The sequence below is a fragment of the Anarhichas minor genome, unplaced genomic scaffold (genome assembly GCF_050575085.1).
Source record: "Anarhichas minor isolate MPS153535 unplaced genomic scaffold, ASM5057508v1 ptg000012l, whole genome shotgun sequence".
Taxonomy (NCBI): Eukaryota; Metazoa; Chordata; class Actinopteri; order Perciformes; family Anarhichadidae; genus Anarhichas; species Anarhichas minor.
In genome coordinates this window covers 6,294,828-6,311,664 of record NW_027466458.1, presented here as the reverse complement: position 1 = coordinate 6,311,664, position 16,837 = coordinate 6,294,828, and the positions used below count along the sequence as shown (strand labels likewise).

The 16,837-nt window shown below is 43.7% G+C and overlaps 2 protein-coding genes across 6 annotated transcripts; one reads left to right on the top strand and one right to left on the bottom strand.

Moving 5' to 3' along the window:
* Positions 1–877: 877 nt before the first annotated feature.
* Positions 878–7,804, bottom strand: pcyt2 (phosphate cytidylyltransferase 2, ethanolamine). Of its 4 annotated transcripts, XM_076090448.1 has the most exons (14): positions 7,506–7,802; positions 7,018–7,102; positions 6,803–6,903; positions 5,455–5,543; positions 5,070–5,231; positions 4,785–4,936; positions 4,440–4,481; positions 4,145–4,283; positions 3,954–4,036; positions 3,719–3,796; positions 3,154–3,219; positions 2,379–2,444; positions 2,134–2,222; positions 878–2,000 (listed from the first exon to the last, which is right to left on the bottom strand). In XM_076090448.1, the coding sequence occupies exons 1-14, from the start codon at positions 7,628–7,630 to the stop codon at positions 1,883–1,885; spliced, it is 1,395 nt and encodes a 464-aa protein (XP_075946563.1). In that variant the 5' UTR covers positions 7,631–7,802; the 3' UTR covers positions 878–1,882. The 4 variants fall into 4 exon arrangements, with proteins under 4 accessions (XP_075946563.1, XP_075946564.1, XP_075946566.1 ...); XM_076090449.1 differs by lacking the exons at positions 6,803–6,903; positions 7,018–7,102 and having other exon boundaries at positions 7,506–7,804; XM_076090451.1 differs by lacking the exons at positions 6,803–6,903; positions 7,506–7,802 and having other exon boundaries at positions 7,018–7,074.
* Positions 7,805–7,864: 60 nt separating this feature from the next.
* zfyve27 (zinc finger, FYVE domain containing 27) lies at positions 7,865–16,260 on the top strand. Of its 2 annotated transcripts, none has more exons than XM_076090453.1 (12): positions 7,865–9,008; positions 10,649–10,880; positions 10,963–11,033; positions 11,131–11,317; positions 11,658–11,753; positions 11,973–12,085; positions 12,174–12,286; positions 12,530–12,601; positions 14,359–14,500; positions 14,651–14,697; positions 14,811–14,892; positions 15,019–16,260. In XM_076090453.1, exons 1-12 carry the CDS (start codon positions 9,005–9,007, stop codon positions 15,084–15,086), a joined length of 1,227 nt encoding a protein of 408 aa, XP_075946568.1. In that variant the 5' UTR covers positions 7,865–9,004; the 3' UTR covers positions 15,087–16,260. The 2 variants fall into 2 exon arrangements, with proteins under 2 accessions (XP_075946568.1, XP_075946569.1); XM_076090454.1 differs by having other exon boundaries at positions 7,865–9,780.
* Positions 16,261–16,837: the final 577 nt, after the last annotated feature.

Here is a 16,837-nt window from a genome sequence, read left to right as displayed (position 1 = left end):
AGCAAATTAATAAATTATTTTTTTTAAGTAAAAAAAAAAATCGAACCAAATAAAGAATTTTCTGTGCTGATCGTGTATGTTTATCTCGGGACTCATTTCAGTTTTGGAGCCACTGCACTTGGGCACTACTCAGTCATTTCTCTCATACGTTTTACAGATGAACGTCAAAACCCTCATTTGTTGGCCCAATAAAAATAAATTAATAATGCACAAAAACAAACACATTCAGCTTTTTCCATCTACTGTAGTGGTTGGCAAATGAGTTTCCTCTGGGCCCCTGGGAGGCCCCTATGTAAAATAAATGTTGATCGTCACTATTCCATTCACTAAAAAGCAGAGCAGTGTAAACATACATGAAAAGAACTTGGACCAAATAAATGTGGAGAGGGAGATCTTGATGTTTCAGTGTCTATAAGCCCCTCAGCTGCGTGACTGGATCCTTCCTGCAGAAGCTCCTCTGGGGCCCTCAGGCTGCAGGATTAAAGGCTCTTTGTGTTTGTAATGAGGGGACAGTTTGCAGTTTTTGTTCAAATCTGAGAGCAGCGCGAACGAGACGGGACCGGTGGGATTTAGCAGCTTCTGAGCGGCCGTGGCCTCATTTCACAAACTCGGTGAACCGCGACTATGTGCTGATCCAACAAAGATCTCATCAGGCTGCACACACGACGCTGTAAAACAGACATCAGATGACACTTTGAAATGTATTTATTAAAAGGGAGGTTTACACTTTGCAATATAGTGATTGAAAGGTTGCTATGAATTCCCATCTACTATTTAGTAACTTTAGTAAGTAAATCTATTTATTCCATAGACACTTTATAAAGTCTCGTACCATTTATAATTCACCTCATATAACAAGAAAAACAATCAACGAGTGTTTGCAGAAGCAGTTTGACCGTCATACTGGGCACCAGTTTATTAAGTTATTGGATTCTTTTGCAAAGGAGGAGAAAAGAGGACATACTAGTTGTTGTTTTTAGTGAAAACACACTTAGTAGTAAACCGAGGAGAGACTTTACCAACAGCTGTAGAGACAGTTTAGACTTTTTGATACAATTAAAAGCCCTCAAATTAGTTATAGCTTTTGGAATGAGGCACGAAACTACTGTCATTTACAGCGCAAACACTCTCAACTCACTCTCACACACACACACACACACACGCATATATACACGCATATATACACGCATATATACACGCACGGTGCACAATCAAATCCACATTTAAAATGAAAAGACTACTCCACAGATCACTTAACATACTAATGATAATGTTTGTCCAGGATGGAGAAAAACAAAGTGAATTCTTAAAATCAAATGAAATCTGTTATTCACAGTGTATTGAAAAATAGACCACATTCAATGTTACTGATGACACTTCCTAAAGACTACTATGGTTTAAAATCTAAAAACACAACTGACAATGTCATTAACATTTCAAATGTTATGGCTTATTACAAAATGAACATACCACTTCGACACCTAAACAGGAACACATAGTGTGAGATTTCATGGACAAAAACACTACATGACAGAAGACATCATTAAAAAGTTCCCCGTGGAGCACGAGAGGTTTAAGAATGATTTTGCAGGTTAAAACGTAGTACGAGTTTGTTTTCTTTGTGTTCTTTTCACGGCAGATCTAATAGCTTAGGCTGGGGCCATCTGTATAGATGAAAGGCTGAGCGAAGCTAAGCCAGCAGTGCACACCAAATATTTAAAGCAGGGTTCTGCGTCCAGAGGACTAGTGGAGACCTCCCCCCCCCCCCCCCCCTAGGCAGCCAGTTCCAACATGGCTGTCCGTCTGGGTCAGTTCAGTCCACCCTCTTAGAGCTGAGTGTACCAGGGCGAGTAAATCAGACACAGAACCAGGTCTGAGGTGACTAGTGAGCAACCTGAGCTGCATCTTCACCCTGCTCCTGCTGCTCTCTCCTCTTCATCGCCTCGATCACTGCCATCTCCTTGGCCTCCTTCTTCTGATTCCTGGCTTCAAACTGCAGCCTGGGAAAGTGAAAGGTTGGGTGATTCAACTTGAGATAAAAACAAAAAAAAATCCAAATGATCTATACAGCAAGAAAGCAAATGCAGATGACAAGGAAGTGCCAAATCAAGTTAAGAGTGGGGAGTCGCTGACCTGTTCTCAATGATCCTCTTGACAATGTCATCAGTGGTGAGATTGTTCTCACTATCGATGGTCCTGAATATCCCTCTCTTCTTCGGCTCCTGAGGGCAGAACACACATAGTTGTCAAGCCAAAGTTCACCGCTAATGATGGGTTGTATCGGGGACTTCCTATCACGTTTGAATGCACTTATTGTAAGTCAGACATATAAAGAGCATCTGCCACGCTAATGCAATGTGAAGGCCCCCCGTACTCACAGCGTAGGGGTCCGACGTATCCTTGTCTGGGATCACCTCCGTCTTGCCATGACACACCAGGTCAACCTGTACAGTTACACAAACACACCTGTTAAACCACCCATCATGTGCAGAGAGAGGTAACGGAGCCCGTCCCTGGAGAGCCCCTATGGCGGCTCACATAGTCACACATTACTCATCTAGACTAGACTAGAAGGGGCACTTTAGGGCACAGTGTGTCACCGATCAAAATGAGCAAATTAGAGCAGCACGTTTTCATTCATTTATCGCCGGCTTTTGTAACTGTGGATCACAACATTTGAAGAGAAACGAGTGACAGGATCCTTCCTGAGGACTATGATGATACGACTTGTTAACTACCTAAACGGTATCTCACAGATCTTAATGTGTTGCAGTTGACGTTTTATCTTCTGGTATTTCTCATGTCCACAAGGGGGCGCCACATGGTTCAATATGGGCTTTTTATCATTTACTATTTATATAAATTATCTTAGGGAGGTTTTGTTAAATGCAGCAACCACACAGTGATCTATAGCTCTGTCTAATACTGTCCAAGGCTTTTAGTCATCTTTGAACTGTATTTAATCTAATTCTATCTCATCGTTGAGCTGAAACTAGTTTTAAATCCAAGTTAGTTTTAAAACTTAAGCAATTTAAGACTGCAGAAAGTTTACCCAGGATGGTAACTTCACTCTCAGTCTTCAAACTGAAGGGACCATTCTGCTTAAATAACAAAATGCACGATCAGACGTAGAGTCATATAACGGCAACTCACCTTAAAATGATCCAGCAGGTCTTTGCCCACTGCATAGGGAGCACCAATCACCACCTCCGACACGTACTATAGAGAGACAGGCCAGTGGGAGATCGAAGACAGACCCAGGTGTTAATTTTTCTGATGATTAAAGTCTCTCACATTAGTTAGTTTAAATGTGAAAGTGAAACTGACGAGCACCTTTTCGATACAACACAGCTCAAGGGTGAAGGTGTTTTTACAGTTCACCGCTTCAATTCTGGCAAATTGTGTACCTCGTCATCGGGCATTGAGTAAAACTGATGGCAAAGCAGAGCAATTTAGCGGTTTTAAGATTGTGTAACACGTTTGTTTTGTCTAATGTTCTCATAAATTGGTCCAACTTCAAAACAAACATACACAGCGGCGCCGATGGGGCCGCAGGTTCTTTGTACTAGACTGAAAGCGGACCAGAAGGAATGGAGGGAAGAGAGCAAAGTTCAGCCTGCAGCACTGTGAGTTCAGCCTAGAAATACATCCCACTGTATTTAACATTTAGAGGTGTGTGTGTGAGTGTGAGTGTGTGTGTGTGTGTGTGTGAACTCACACGACAGGCCAGGACACTCAGCGTCCTCTCATGGATGTTCATGATTGGATAATTCTTCCCCTTGTACCGATTCACTTCCTGAAGAGAGTTAAGCGATCTTTTACTACTTTACACTTCCGTCTTTTAGATATCTAGCCATCTGACTTCACACAGCGGGGAAGGTTTATTTTGAGAATGCTTGCTGAGGTGTGTGTGTGTGTGTGTGTGTGAGTGTGTGTGTTTCTATAAATTGCACCTGATCAAAGTGCAGTCCCACGATGACGTAGGGCCTCTCCGCCTGCTTATAGACCATCTCTAAGAAGTCAACATGGCCGATGTCTGCGAGGAATTTGTGGTGAAGGCAACAACAACAACAGCAGCAGCAACATGTACCACAGATAACACAATCATAACTGAATTCTGGCTATTTCTGCACAGTGAGGATACGGAAGAGGTCAAATGCCCCGGCCACATAGATGATGGTGTCTCCAGGCTGAGGCTCCTTTCCTGAGGCAAACTGGATAATCTTCTGGGATGTCTGGAGGAACTGCGACACTCCTGTCCATGGACTGTGGCCTTTAGGACCCTTGATTACAACAAAAGACTCGCGTTTGACTGGAGAAATGCAGTAAATGCTGGGTGGTGTCTCACCTTGGTAAAAAGATGTTCCACAGGTATCGTTTATGATCAGGATGTATTTACATGACGAGGTTTGACTACAATAAAAACCCATGCCACTCACCTTTCCAAAGTTGTCTGTATGCTGCTGGTAATCTGGGTTATCCTGCAGAAATTATTAGAGAGGAAAAGATGAACACCAAAACAAACAAACATACACACACAGCCAACACAGTTGACATGTACCTCCTTTATAAATGTAACCACACGTCAGGACTAGCACTAGAAGGCCGCTATAGGCCGTCAGTATTAAGAATAAAATGTAAAAATAGAAACAGCATTATAATTAAGGAAAAACACGGCCTGATGGCACACGATTCATCAGTCTTGTGTTGCGGTGGTGCTATCAACGGATGAAATCCCAGACCGAACAGCAACTAAAAACCTATGGCGTGAAGTACAACCTCACCATGTTGCTGTGATGGGCTTTGGTCATGAGAAGCATTCGTCCCACCAGGTCAGTGGTGGAGACACCCTGTGTGCGCTTACATTCCCGGTAGCGGCCTTCACGCTTCACCTCCTCATACGTGTCCTTGCCATCCACCGTCAGCGTGATGTCGTCTGGCGAAACAAAAGCGATGACATTAGTCCATCATCACATCTGGAGGTTTTGCTCACATCGTGTGTGCATCAGTGAGTCGGACTCGACCCTCTGTGTGTTAAGGATTCAAAGAGCATCCCTGAACTGGCTCACCTCCGTGCACGCAGAAGTCACAGTTGTACTTGTCCAGAGTCTCCAGGGTGGTGACGTAAGGCGCTCCTTCTACCATCTCGTCCACCCACTTGATGGCCCGTACCATCTTGTAGCGTTCTTCCTGAGTGAAGACCGGGGGACCCTTGTGCTTGGAAATCTCAGCTTTGCGAGAGGATGAGAGGTAATCTATTATTAATTATTGGCACATCAACCCAGATTAGCTCAGTCTGCAGGGACCAGGGAGCTCTGACTTTGTGGCCGTTTACCACAGATTAGAAACAAACAAGAATTGGACTTGATTGGACTTGATTGTACAGCACCAGACAGCGGATGGCAAAACGCTTTCACAGAAATATCCACATCAGAATGTGTGCAGCGGTCTTACCATCTGTATGCACTCCGACTATGAGGAAGTCTCCCATGGCTTTGGCCTGTCGCAGCTGGTTGGAGTGACCGTAGTGAACCATGTCATAGCTGTGGAGACACAAAGAAGAGGCGACAACGTCATTAGCGTGGAAAACAAAATGAACTGCAAGTGCTCAAACAAAACATTCCAGAGGACAAAGCAGATATAAACACTGCCAGCTATAGATGTTTTCACAGCTTCAACGTCTTTTAAATCTCTTTCAAATCCACCGTAGCTGGATAGTTTTGAGTGGACAGCTCCTCTTGGTTTGTTGTTTAACATTATCGGATCTATTTTTACAGTGACCTTGTGAAATAGAGCCCAGTGTGTGTAACCTTTGCTTTGAAAACGTGCTCTCTAAGTCAACACAGGCCTTTTAACATGGTGGGTGAAAATAATAAAAGGTTACTGGGAGAAAGGCAATGATTACTGTACACAATGTGCTCATATTTATTTGTTTTCTGCCATTAAGTAACTTCCTCAGTTAATGTTTTGGCTTGCCTTTTTGAAAAAGGAAGCTGTGGGAGTTGCAGCTACGCTCGGTTCAGGTTTTGATGGAAATGTGCTTTTGGTTCAGCACCCTGCAGCTCCACATTCCTGCAGTTTCACACTGAGCTCAGGACTGTCCAGTACAACCACCGACTGAGCAGCCTTAACAAGAGCAGCTGGTGGCTACGAGCCCAGGGTACAAACAACTGTTTAAAATAATGTTTGAGAAAGGACGGGTTCATATTACACATTTATTTGTTTAATAAGTTACCTATAATGACTTATTTGTCTGTAGGTCATTTCCAACTGACTGTCACCTCATCGGTGACTGTACTTGCAGTGGGCAGACCTCTCCTCTATAATGACATTACCACAAGCTGCTGGTCTGAATTACCTGAACAATAATCCCTCACCTCACCTCAGCTGGTCCGTTAGACAGTATGCTCCCAGGTGATAGTGTCTCTTCTCCAGAGTGATGTAAGCAGGTCAGTGTTTGATCTAGGATCTAGTTCCTCTTGGTTAACATCTGCAAGTGTTTTTTCTCAATACATATTTTGCAGATGCACCGACTATGTGCCAGATGGCTGGGTATTTATTTGGGTTTTTGACAGTTAACACTAATCTGCTGCAAAACGAATAGCCACATAATATATCATCTTTCCCCCCCATTAGCTCCTCTTACGCCCCCTTCTAGTCACCCAATAACCAGGAGCCCTGCTCACTTCCCCAGCAAGCTGCTCATGCCTCACACTGTACTACATGTTCCCTATGCTAGTTATTTATAACCACACATGAGATGGACCTGAGCTATCAGAAACACGGAAACTTCCTTGTGCACCGTTTGAGTCCAGGAGACAATCTATGCGTTGCAACTTTGGAGTCGGTTGTCTTCTCAGCAGCAGCTACACAGTGTAAGGGAGCCCAGTAGGAATACATCATCTGCAGACAGCAGACATTATTTGGACGTTTTAACCATTTTCACAAGAGATACTTTTCTCAGTCAGCTGTGTTTACAACAAGCACCTTGAACATGTAACGTGACAGACAACATACCGCTCCACATGTTGTCATCTGTGGGTCCTTTCTAACCTTTAAATAGCCACAGTGTCTGATCCGTGAGGGTGGAGGTTCACACGCACTGAAACACATTGTAAAATGCCATTGATGCCCGAGAGGACCTTGCCCCTAGCTTACTCCATGCCAACATGCCATAAAACAATACGTGACGCAGCCGGTTCACGAGTTATTTGAATGAGAAACCAACAACGATTATGCCATTTAGAGAGAACGTAACGTTAACTTTTCTACGTATAAACACGTAATAACGTTACGTTATTTACTTTACGTTAACTTCACGGTTACGATGAAATAGTTTAAACTCATGTCACCTGCAAAGTTAACGTGCGTAGCTAGCTAGCGTTAGCATGCTACCCCACCACTGGTCCCTACGTGTTGGATAACGGATCCGCCTATAGGACAAAAAACTGTGGAAGAGCGTTTATTGAACCAGGACCGACAGCAGCACTTGCACGGAGACTCACCAGCCGTCACACCACAGCCGCACGACCCGCTTCCTTTTCTCCGGGCTGCGCACTGAGCCACTCGGCTTACTACAGCCAGCGTCAGCCCGCTGCTCGATGGTGGTGGAGTGACCGTTTTTGATCATTTCGATAGGTTCAAATGTCTCAGTGGCGTTATTTGCACAAGAGGTAGAGGACGTTTCAAAGTATTCGACTCCGTTTAACTCTCAGGATTCTTTGAAAGGACGTCGTTACTCCGCCTCAGGTTTTCCTGGCCATACAGTGACACCGACCGGCCAACGCCTCCATTACGACGTCACATAGGACGCTCGCGTTCAGATTGCGCAATCACTCCTGTCACGTGATCAGATCAAATCAATGTGCGGAATTCATTCTGTGACATAGTACATTTATTTTACTCAGGCGCTGTACTTATGTACACATTTTGAGGAACTTGCATTTCCTTTGCAGTCGCAGGCACACAGTATGGAGCGGAGCTGTCAGACTGGAACAATCTAATACTTTCAATATGGAGGGGGAGGGGTCGATTAGCCCCTCCCAATTTGGACTGATCCACATTTTTGTTGAAATCTTATTGGCTCAGACATTTTCATCGGGAACGCATAGACTGTACATAAGAAAATTGTAAATATGGATAATATGCACTGTACTGTTTAGAATGATGACAACCCATATAACTTATTGACTTGGATATACAGTATATGTATGTATATATAGGTATGTATGTATATATATATATATTTATACAACTTTTTTTACTCTGTTTGTCCTGTCTGCCTCAACAGGACAGTAGTTTGGGGGAGGCAGTAGGAATAACCTGATCACTTGATCTACTGAAATGCTGCAGAAAGGCGAAGATGAGGTGGAAAATACGTTAGTCAAGGAAAAGGAGGAAAAGTATTTAGTAAAAGTAGCAGACAGAGAGGAGCAAGGTTCATTGCTGGAGGAAACAGATGGAAGCACAGAGCAGAGATCCCCGTTGATCTTGACTATGCTGCTGATGGTGGCATCTCACAACCTCTACAGATTGTATCTGCTAAAATAAAACCCCAAACAGATGTTAAAGAGCGGGAACCCCTTCAGAAAGGACTGCCCACCATTGCAGATGACTACGAACAAGACACACAAAACACTGAGGCAGTGGACAGTGAGGAAGTGTCTGATCAGGACAAGGACAAAGATTCTCAGGTCAAATCCAAAGATGTTGATGAGAAAAGACCTGAAGCAAATGTGGACCCTCAAGAACCAAAGAGAAGTACAGGGTTTGAATCAGGTTCTGAACCGGCTGGAAAGGAGGAAGAGAAAAGTAAGGATGACAGCGGAAGTCTCACCAAGGGAAAAACAAGGAAGCAAAAGAAGAACAAGAGGACGAGGAAGCACTCCCCACAGACTGAGGAAACACAGTCTGGACCAGAACAGAGCCAACAGGTTCCTCAGGCGTCTGAGGGCAGCAGTATTGACAATACAGTCCAAAAGGAAAAGAGGAGAAGAGCAGGACAATGGGTAATGCATACACAATGTACATTCACTTTCTTTTCAGGGGTTATGATCAAACTTCTCAAGCGCACATATTGTGAAAAGGATACTTTTTAGGGAAGTAGGAGACATTTTAAACTTTTGAAATGTAGAATATTTGTATATTTATAGAGTCAGGATACTTCAGGGAGAGAGACGGAATGGACTGAATGTAAAGAAAGTATTAAAATAAAAATAAAAATAAGGTACATTTAATTTAAAAAACACATCAGACTTGAAATTATTATTCTAAAGAGAATATTTTCTCAGTAGATTTACATAAAACCTTTGGATAGACACTTGATTTATTTTTCATCATAATCTATACTTACGTCCTCCACACTTAAAGTAGTTAACAATCATTTTATGAAAGCCCACATCAGTTAGATCACTCTACTCTGTGATCGACTGTTTCGGACATTTGTCTCTTTTCTGCCATCGATTGCTCGGCCTGGATTAAACGAGGAAGCGGACGTTCTGAGAACAGGACGGAGCTAACAAAGCCAGCTAGGACGAGCAGCCAAACTGTCTGCTTTACCCGTCGGGTTTTCTCTGCAGACAGCCACACCGTTATATAAACGACAGGTTAACGTTCAAGCAGGAGGGCAGGTTGCTGTCATGTTGACCGGGCCGGTAGAATTTGGAGGCTCTTCCTTCCTCCAGGCTGACGATGTCGGTGGGACGCGCTAGTTGCGCCTGAGCACACCTCTGCTGCTGCTGCTGCTGCTCAAGTTGGCTGCTGTTGGACGCTCTGCTCGGGGTATGGTGTCTTTTTTTCTCTTACCTGGCCGGTCATATTGGCTGTGCTGAAGTAACAATATGATCTCTAACAGTGTCCTTCTGTCAGCGAGCCGAGTGAACCTTCCTGTTTGACAGCATCTCACAGGCCACAGCACTGAGCGCTGATTTAAGGTGCTCCGTACTATCAGCTGTGTTGACAACAAAACAAAGCAAGAGTGCATGTGCATACTATAGTAGGTACCTTAAGGTATGGTCACTCTGTAGAGATCATGCACTCTTCTAGTCCTTTGCTAATTCGGTGATGCTGTCAGAAGAACTCACAGGATTGTCTCTCTAATTGATTTTTAAGTATTTAACCATGTACTCTCCTGATTGACACAGTACTGTGAGCTTTCCTATAAACATTGCTTTTGTAAAAAATAGTTAACTATTGCTGTAATTCTTCATTAAATATGTGTTTGGCCATAAGCACAATTATAATGAATTTACTCAAAAAAAATGCACGACAATAGTGTATTAGTATCAAACTAACGAGTCCTTTAACAACAAGCTGAACATATGACTTTACTGTCTTTCTGGCTGACGGTCTTAAGCGCCTCTGTTGGGCGTGTTCAGAGGTGTGCTGTGGGAACGCACCAAAGCACAACCTCAGCAGACGTTTCCACTTCATTTAAAGTGTTGTGCACATAGAGACACGTGCTGCTTTCGCTTATGTGAGCTGTCAGCTCTTTGTCTCTCCGCTGAAAGATTGTTGCAATAGCTTTGACAGGATCCAGAGTATATCTCTTAAGGGGCCTGTGACATCAGCAAGTCGGGAATCTTTTTGTCGTTTCGCTGTCCGTTCACCCTCTGACTCCTGCCTGCTTTCTGTTCCTCGCTCTGTACAGGGATGGCGATGCACGGCGCGTCCCAGGACCCCTCACATGGTACGGGGGAAGTGGGGGAGCTGGCGCACACATTATCTAAAGAGACCCTCGGGTCTCCAGATGCCTCTGAGTTGGGGAGCCCGCGGTGTACGCCAAACTTTGACCTCTTCAACATGGTTGTGTCCTATAAGAGAATGGCTCTGTTTCTAGAACCAGCTGCAGATGCAGTGGAGCTGACCCGCTTCCTGCTTGGGTGTGTATGTGTGTTTGTCTGTGGTCTGAGCATCATATGATGTATATTGTAGTATTTAATACCATCTTTTTTTATCCTTCAGATGGAAGATGCCGCTGTGCTCTCTGCTCGTCTGTATGTTCCTCAACGTCTTCCTCTGCACTGTTAATGAAGGTAAGATGAGGCATTGATGTTGATCTTTTGTTTGATGTTTTATTAGACACGTGAATAATTTATTAACTTCCTGTTGTGTCTGCCTCTCTGGTATCAGTGGGTTGGATCACAGTGGGCGTGGTGGCGGTGGCGGCACCTGCTGCCCTGGGTTACCTGCAGGACAGGTGTGGAGGACGAGCCTCAGATTCTGAGCTCCACAGGAGGCGCTTTACCGCCGTGCACCGCAGGGACCTGCAGACGGTGCATCTCACCAAACAGGAAGCCATGCTGGAAGTCAAAGACCTGTAAGACGGACACTGCAGGGGACGGGGTTATGTGCTGCAAGGCTCACTAATGATTACTTTCATTTCCGAGTCTATAAAATGTCAGAAAAAAAGAAGATCTAGTTGGTATATCAAATCATAACATTTGAAAACCTGAAACTTGATAATGTTTTTGTTTTATTTTAAAGTATATAGACTCGCTGATAATGTCAATTTCAGTAAGTTGCTCTTTTTGGAACAGGTTTACAGACTGTGGCTTGTACCCTGGTGACAAAAGTCTACGTGACATTTGTAAACGGTGTTTGGTCATGTACGGGTTGGTGGGTATCTTTCTTCTCACACTGTTTGTTGTCTTCACCAGGTTGAAGCATCTGGATGACATGCTGTCCTCTGCCTGCCTGTCAGCAGAAACCTTTTACAAGGTCCTGTACTGGGACAATCACATCGAGTCATCAAGGTCTGCATCTACACACAGACAGACACTCTGTAGGATGTGATTTGGAATAGCAGAGAAATATATCTGTTCATGTATACACCTTCATTTAAATCCCGTCCTATGCAAGCCTAGTTCAGTGTTACTGTAACCCTGTTAATTGTCAGAATGTGCTGGGGATCAGTCACTTCTATGGTGTGATGTGTGTGAGTGTGACCTGACGTTTGTGATATCTCCTTCTAGGTTCTATGGAGGGATGCTAATATTGGCGTGCGTGCTCTACATCGCTCCTCTGGGCTGGGTGCTCGCAGGGCTCAACAGCGCCATCTTCCTGTGGAACAGAGACTTCTGCAGAGGTTAGTTCACCCCGTCTGGAGGGAGCGAGGAGCTAAACACTAACTCTCGTATAAGAGAGTGAAGCTAAAGTTTCTCTTGTGGTTCCAGTTTTGCTGGACCTTAGGAATCTGCTCCACATGAGCCAGGCCTCAGGAGGGAAGTGTGACAAACAGGAACACGGCCACTCGTTGGACAGGACCCCCACACCCACTAGTCTGGAGGTGAGAGGAGATAGTGTATGGAGGGTTTGAATGCTGAAGGATTTAGAGGTTGTGATTTACATTAAAACCGACCGTGGCTGTAAGCCTCTTATCCACTTCATCCCATGCTCTCAATGCGTTTCTCCTGTAAGAATAATGCAAATCCATCAGTGACAGCACGACCACTGTAACCACGAGAGGCTGATCCTGGGAACATCAGCCCAGAATTTACATATTAATTTATGCGTCTGTGTTCAATACCAGGACCTGTCTCCTGGCAGCGTGGAGGAAGCTGAGGAGGCAGAGCCCGATGATGAATTTAAGGATGCCATTGAGGTAAATCCTGCTCTAACTTAATTGTACACTTTTCCACCACATGTTCTCCTAAATCTGTAAACCCCTGCTTTGTCGTATCAGCTCTGATGGGGAGATTTAGGGCTTCCCCCTCTTAGTGGTTTTGGTCTCAGTGCTCAAGAAACTCATGAGCACATATGTAGTCAACACAAGATTTAAAGTGGTTCATTTTGTGTGATTCTGTGGAGAAAGTCATTGTTTCAGATCTGTTGATTAATCAATTAGTCGACACAGGTAGAGTTCAGTCAAGGTCTAGAGAGACCTCAAGGATAATTAAAGCAAACAGGATGCACTTGAAGTGCAAAGAGTTTAAATACCAATGTAATGGAGAGTTTTCAGTTTTAGATTTTTGTTGCAGAAGTTAATATTTTTGCTTTGTCATTGTGGGTTCTTGTGTGTAGACTGATGTCCAAAAAAAAAAAGTAAATTAAATGCATTTCAATTTCAATATATGACAGATAAAGTACGCAACGAGCGGGGTTCTATATGCCCCCTTGGAGCTTCCCATGATCGTGTGATAAAATCCTCCCGTCATTATGTTTGTCCTGTTTTTCTCTGCTGTCCTCTGAACTCAGGAACATTTGGTGTCCCTGCAGGTGAGTGCCCCCCCCCCCTCCCCTCTCTGCTTAGAAGAAGCCACTGCACTGGTACCCAGTAAACTCACTCTCAAGCACTACGCTCATGAACAAGGACTTCATGTGTAGTAACCTTGTGGTGTAGTTCTTACTTTGCTTTGTGAAGCATGGTTTGGGGTTTGCTCCTGTGTCATCACACTGAATATTATCAGTGTTTCGTGGGTAACATTTGTCTCATGTGGTGTTCTGCTTCCTCATAAGGAAACCCCTTTGGTCTTAGTGGTAAGTGGATTTTATAATGCCCCCCCATACATGCATTCATCCATCTGTCTGTGTTCCCTTGGCATGAGTTATGTGATAGTAGCTCCAGAATTACAGGCCCATTATTGTTCTCTCCAGTAATCCCATCGTACAGAGTGCTCATTTATTTCTAGTCTGCATGACCGACATTGTTCATGAGACATTTTGCATTAGTGAAATCAGCTTTTCCCTCCTCGTGCGTTTCAGAAAGATGGACTCATTAACGTGTAGCTGTGTGTGTGTGTGTGTGTGTGTGTGTGTTTTGATTCATAGCATGTTATGTACAAGCGTTTTGCATAGTAGTATATTCTTTATTTTATTACAACATGTAATACATTACAGTTTCTGCATAACAGCATATGTATTTTAGCATTTCTGATTAGCAGATTTAGCTTTTTTTCAGTTGCAGTTTTCAAACTGTCTGTCAGCTGTTCAACACACAGGAAGCAGAAAGAAGTCTTCCTGTTCCCTAAAAGCCCTGCTTTGCTTCTCTTACTCTCTGGCCCTCCAGCTTATAAAGTCATAGCTTTTCAATGGAGGAGGATGTGTACAAACCTGATATTTGTTTCCAGAAAGTGGGGAAGAGACCTTGTTCAGTCTTATTTTGGAAACACGTACATGTCCACCTTTGTCCATCTCCCTAGTGGCCTTAGTACTCGTCATTTATTTGCCAAACATCTGTCGGTCAAACTGGCTGAAATTCACACTGAATCACAATTCATTTTCTCCACTTTATGCCTACCGCTGAGTTTGGCTCGGTTTCTTGGCCAGGTTTTCATTCTCCAAAAGACAAACTCCAGATTGCACAGTGTGTGACTGCGTTTTTCTTTGTTCCTCCTCCTCCCCCCTCCCCCCCTCCCTCAGGAGGATGATGACGGGCCTCTTGGAGCTCCCGAGTATGACACCATCTCTGAAAATGGTCTCTTGAGCCGCAACGAACCGATACGCAGCAAAGTGTCTAAACTGACAGAGAAGCTGCGTAAACGCTACCCCACCACCAGCACGGGTCAGTCTGCTCTGACTCATCCACTGGTTCATGTAGCTCGGTGATAAAAGAAGAAACGGTCTGAGGCTAGTCTCAAATCGCAGCTCTGAAAAGATGCGTTTCATTTCATATTTCATAATACTATTTATCTCTTTGTGTTTCTCTCCAAAGGCAACTGTTCTAGCTGCAACGCAGTCTTCTCCGTGCTGAAGAAAAGGGTGAGACTGAGAAACTTTAGGATATAGTTAGGGCATCGCATCAGCGTCACATTTCATTTTGTCTTCCTGTTCTATTGTCACGAGCTTCGATGCGATGTCTCTTTGTATCACAGAGGAGCTGCAGCAACTGCGGCAACAGCTTCTGTTCCCGTTGCTGTTCCTTCAAGGTGCTGAGATCTTGCATGGGGGCAACAGGTGAGAGAACTGACTCATTTTCACGTTCAGTCTTTGGACCGACGAAGTTGCGTTATCTTGTCTCTGTTGCTCTTACTCTGTTTGTTGCCTTAGGATCTTATTCTCTCGTTGTTCTCTCTTCTTCAGCTCCAGAGGCCCAGAGAGAGACCGTGTTTGTTTGTGCTGCCTGTAATTCCTCTCTCAACAAGTTATAGTGAGATGTCGGTCAGGTGCCCCCCCCCCCCGAGCCCTCCTCCAAGTTACTGAAACTCTAAAACCTGCCTTGGTTTTCAAGTTAAGGCTCTTATATCTGTCCCTCTTGCCTTTAGCAGTGGCATTCCTCACTAAACTACCCGTGTTGCATATGGGACTTCTACTGTAATATGTTAAATATTTCCTGTTTCAACTCTCAATGAAGAACTGGACCTACAAAGCACAGTGGATCCACAATCAAAGGACCCGATCCCTTTGCTGAGCAGAGGGAGGTGCACAACGTGCAGGGTGGAGGCCAGGTTCGGGCTGGTGGTGTCGGGTTTATAGGCTGCCGATGGTTCTGCTTTTTCCTCGCGGCGTAGTCGAATATTGATTTCTTCAGCCCTGTGCAGCAGTTTAACTGTACTGTAACGCTAGGAGGACTAAGACCGGCATGTTGAATGCGATGGTGTGAGCAGAGGCTGGCAGTTTGAATCTGGTTTGTTCAGATGAACAAAATAACGGATGTACGACCACATGAAGCTCCATATTTGGCTTTGATTGACACCGTGGCCAGCTGTGGTTGTTTGCTGTCCACCAATGCACTTTAACCTGTAGCTGGTCAACAGTGTCATGTGATAAGTTCTGGGTTTGTCCAAGTCATTGGGGACAATGTTGTTGTTTTTTTTATGATCAAATTGGTGCGTCATTGTGGTCGTCCTTTTCCCTGTTGTCAGAGTTTTGGAGTAAAGCAGCAGCCTATAAGTCAAAAAACTGCCAGAGGTCCCTGGAGCCTGTGCGTTCCCTCTAACTGGATCAAAGTCGACCCAACTGGATTAAAGTTGATTTAAATGAACTGAACAACCAGCCGAAATATCGTCATCGGAGCCTCACTCTCTTGCAAGCAGGACTTAAAAGAATTGATGTGGAGGCGTCGTATCCCAAAACGTGGATCGCGGTGGTTGTTTCAAACATGGTTCAGACACGTATGATTGTAATAGTTTGCTTTGCTTTTATTCTAATCCCATATAAACTGTTACTATGAACTGTTCTTCTATATCTAATATATTTAATTTAAAACGGTGGAAGTTATTATTTGACCTAAAGATCAAGTCTGTACATATTGCCCTTATTTTATGAATGAAATATGCCACTATTGAAATAAACTCATGGTCGATTGATTTCATGAAATTAGAAGCGGTACGTGTGATCTTTGTGGTGAGACGTCTGTCAGGTTCTGCTGTCTTTGCTTCAGAAGCATGGAAACAAAGTTAGGCCACATTAAAAACACTTTAATGAAAGCAACTGAATACCAAGACTTAACTACTTAAAGAGTAATGTTGAAAGATAAATACCTCTGAATTCATTGCCCAGTTTGTTTCAGGGTTTGCACTTTCAAATAAACTGATAAGTGATTGTTTATATTTTTGAAATCCAAATTGAGAATCTACAGGGAATCATCACACAAATCTGCAGTTCTCCTCAGACAGACTTGTCTTGACTTACCTTGCAGCTCATTGTTTGGGTTTTATGGACTTCTGCTGGTTTTGGTTCTCTGTCTCTCATCAGCTGCTTTTATCCAAACGATCTCTGCAAACATCTTCTTGCATCTGTTTGCTAACACATTTGTTCATATTATTTCAGTGTAATCAGAATCAGAGACAGTTTATTGCCAAGTTTGCAAAAACAAGTAATTTGACTGGTGCATAATAAACAGCACATTAGTAGAAGTAAATAATATAATTAAAAACAACAGTGGGTATAATTGATTCCA

What these genes read in the sequence shown, in the direction of transcription:
- zfyve27 (XM_076090453.1), top strand. An exon ending in CTGACCCGCTTCCTGCTTGG is followed by an intron (nt 10,881 to 10,962) that starts GTGTGTATGTGT and finishes TTTATCCTTCAG; the next exon opens with ATGGAAGATGCCGCTGTGCT. An exon ending in TCTCCGTGCTGAAGAAAAGG is followed by an intron (nt 14,698 to 14,810) that starts GTGAGACTGAGA and finishes TTTGTATCACAG; the next exon opens with AGGAGCTGCAGCAACTGCGG.
- pcyt2 (XM_076090448.1), bottom strand. Translation starts at nt 7,630, where the DNA reads ATGATCAAAAACGGTCACTCCACCACCATCGAGCAGCGGGCTGACGCT. An exon ending in CGGCTGTGGTGTGACGGCTG is followed by an intron (nt 7,103 to 7,505) that starts GTGAGTCTCCGT and finishes AATGTGTTTCAG; the next exon opens with TGCGTGTGAACCTCCACCCT. An exon ending in ATACGTCGGACCCCTACGCT is followed by an intron (nt 2,223 to 2,378) that starts GTGAGTACGGGG and finishes TTCTGCCCTCAG; the next exon opens with GAGCCGAAGAAGAGAGGGAT.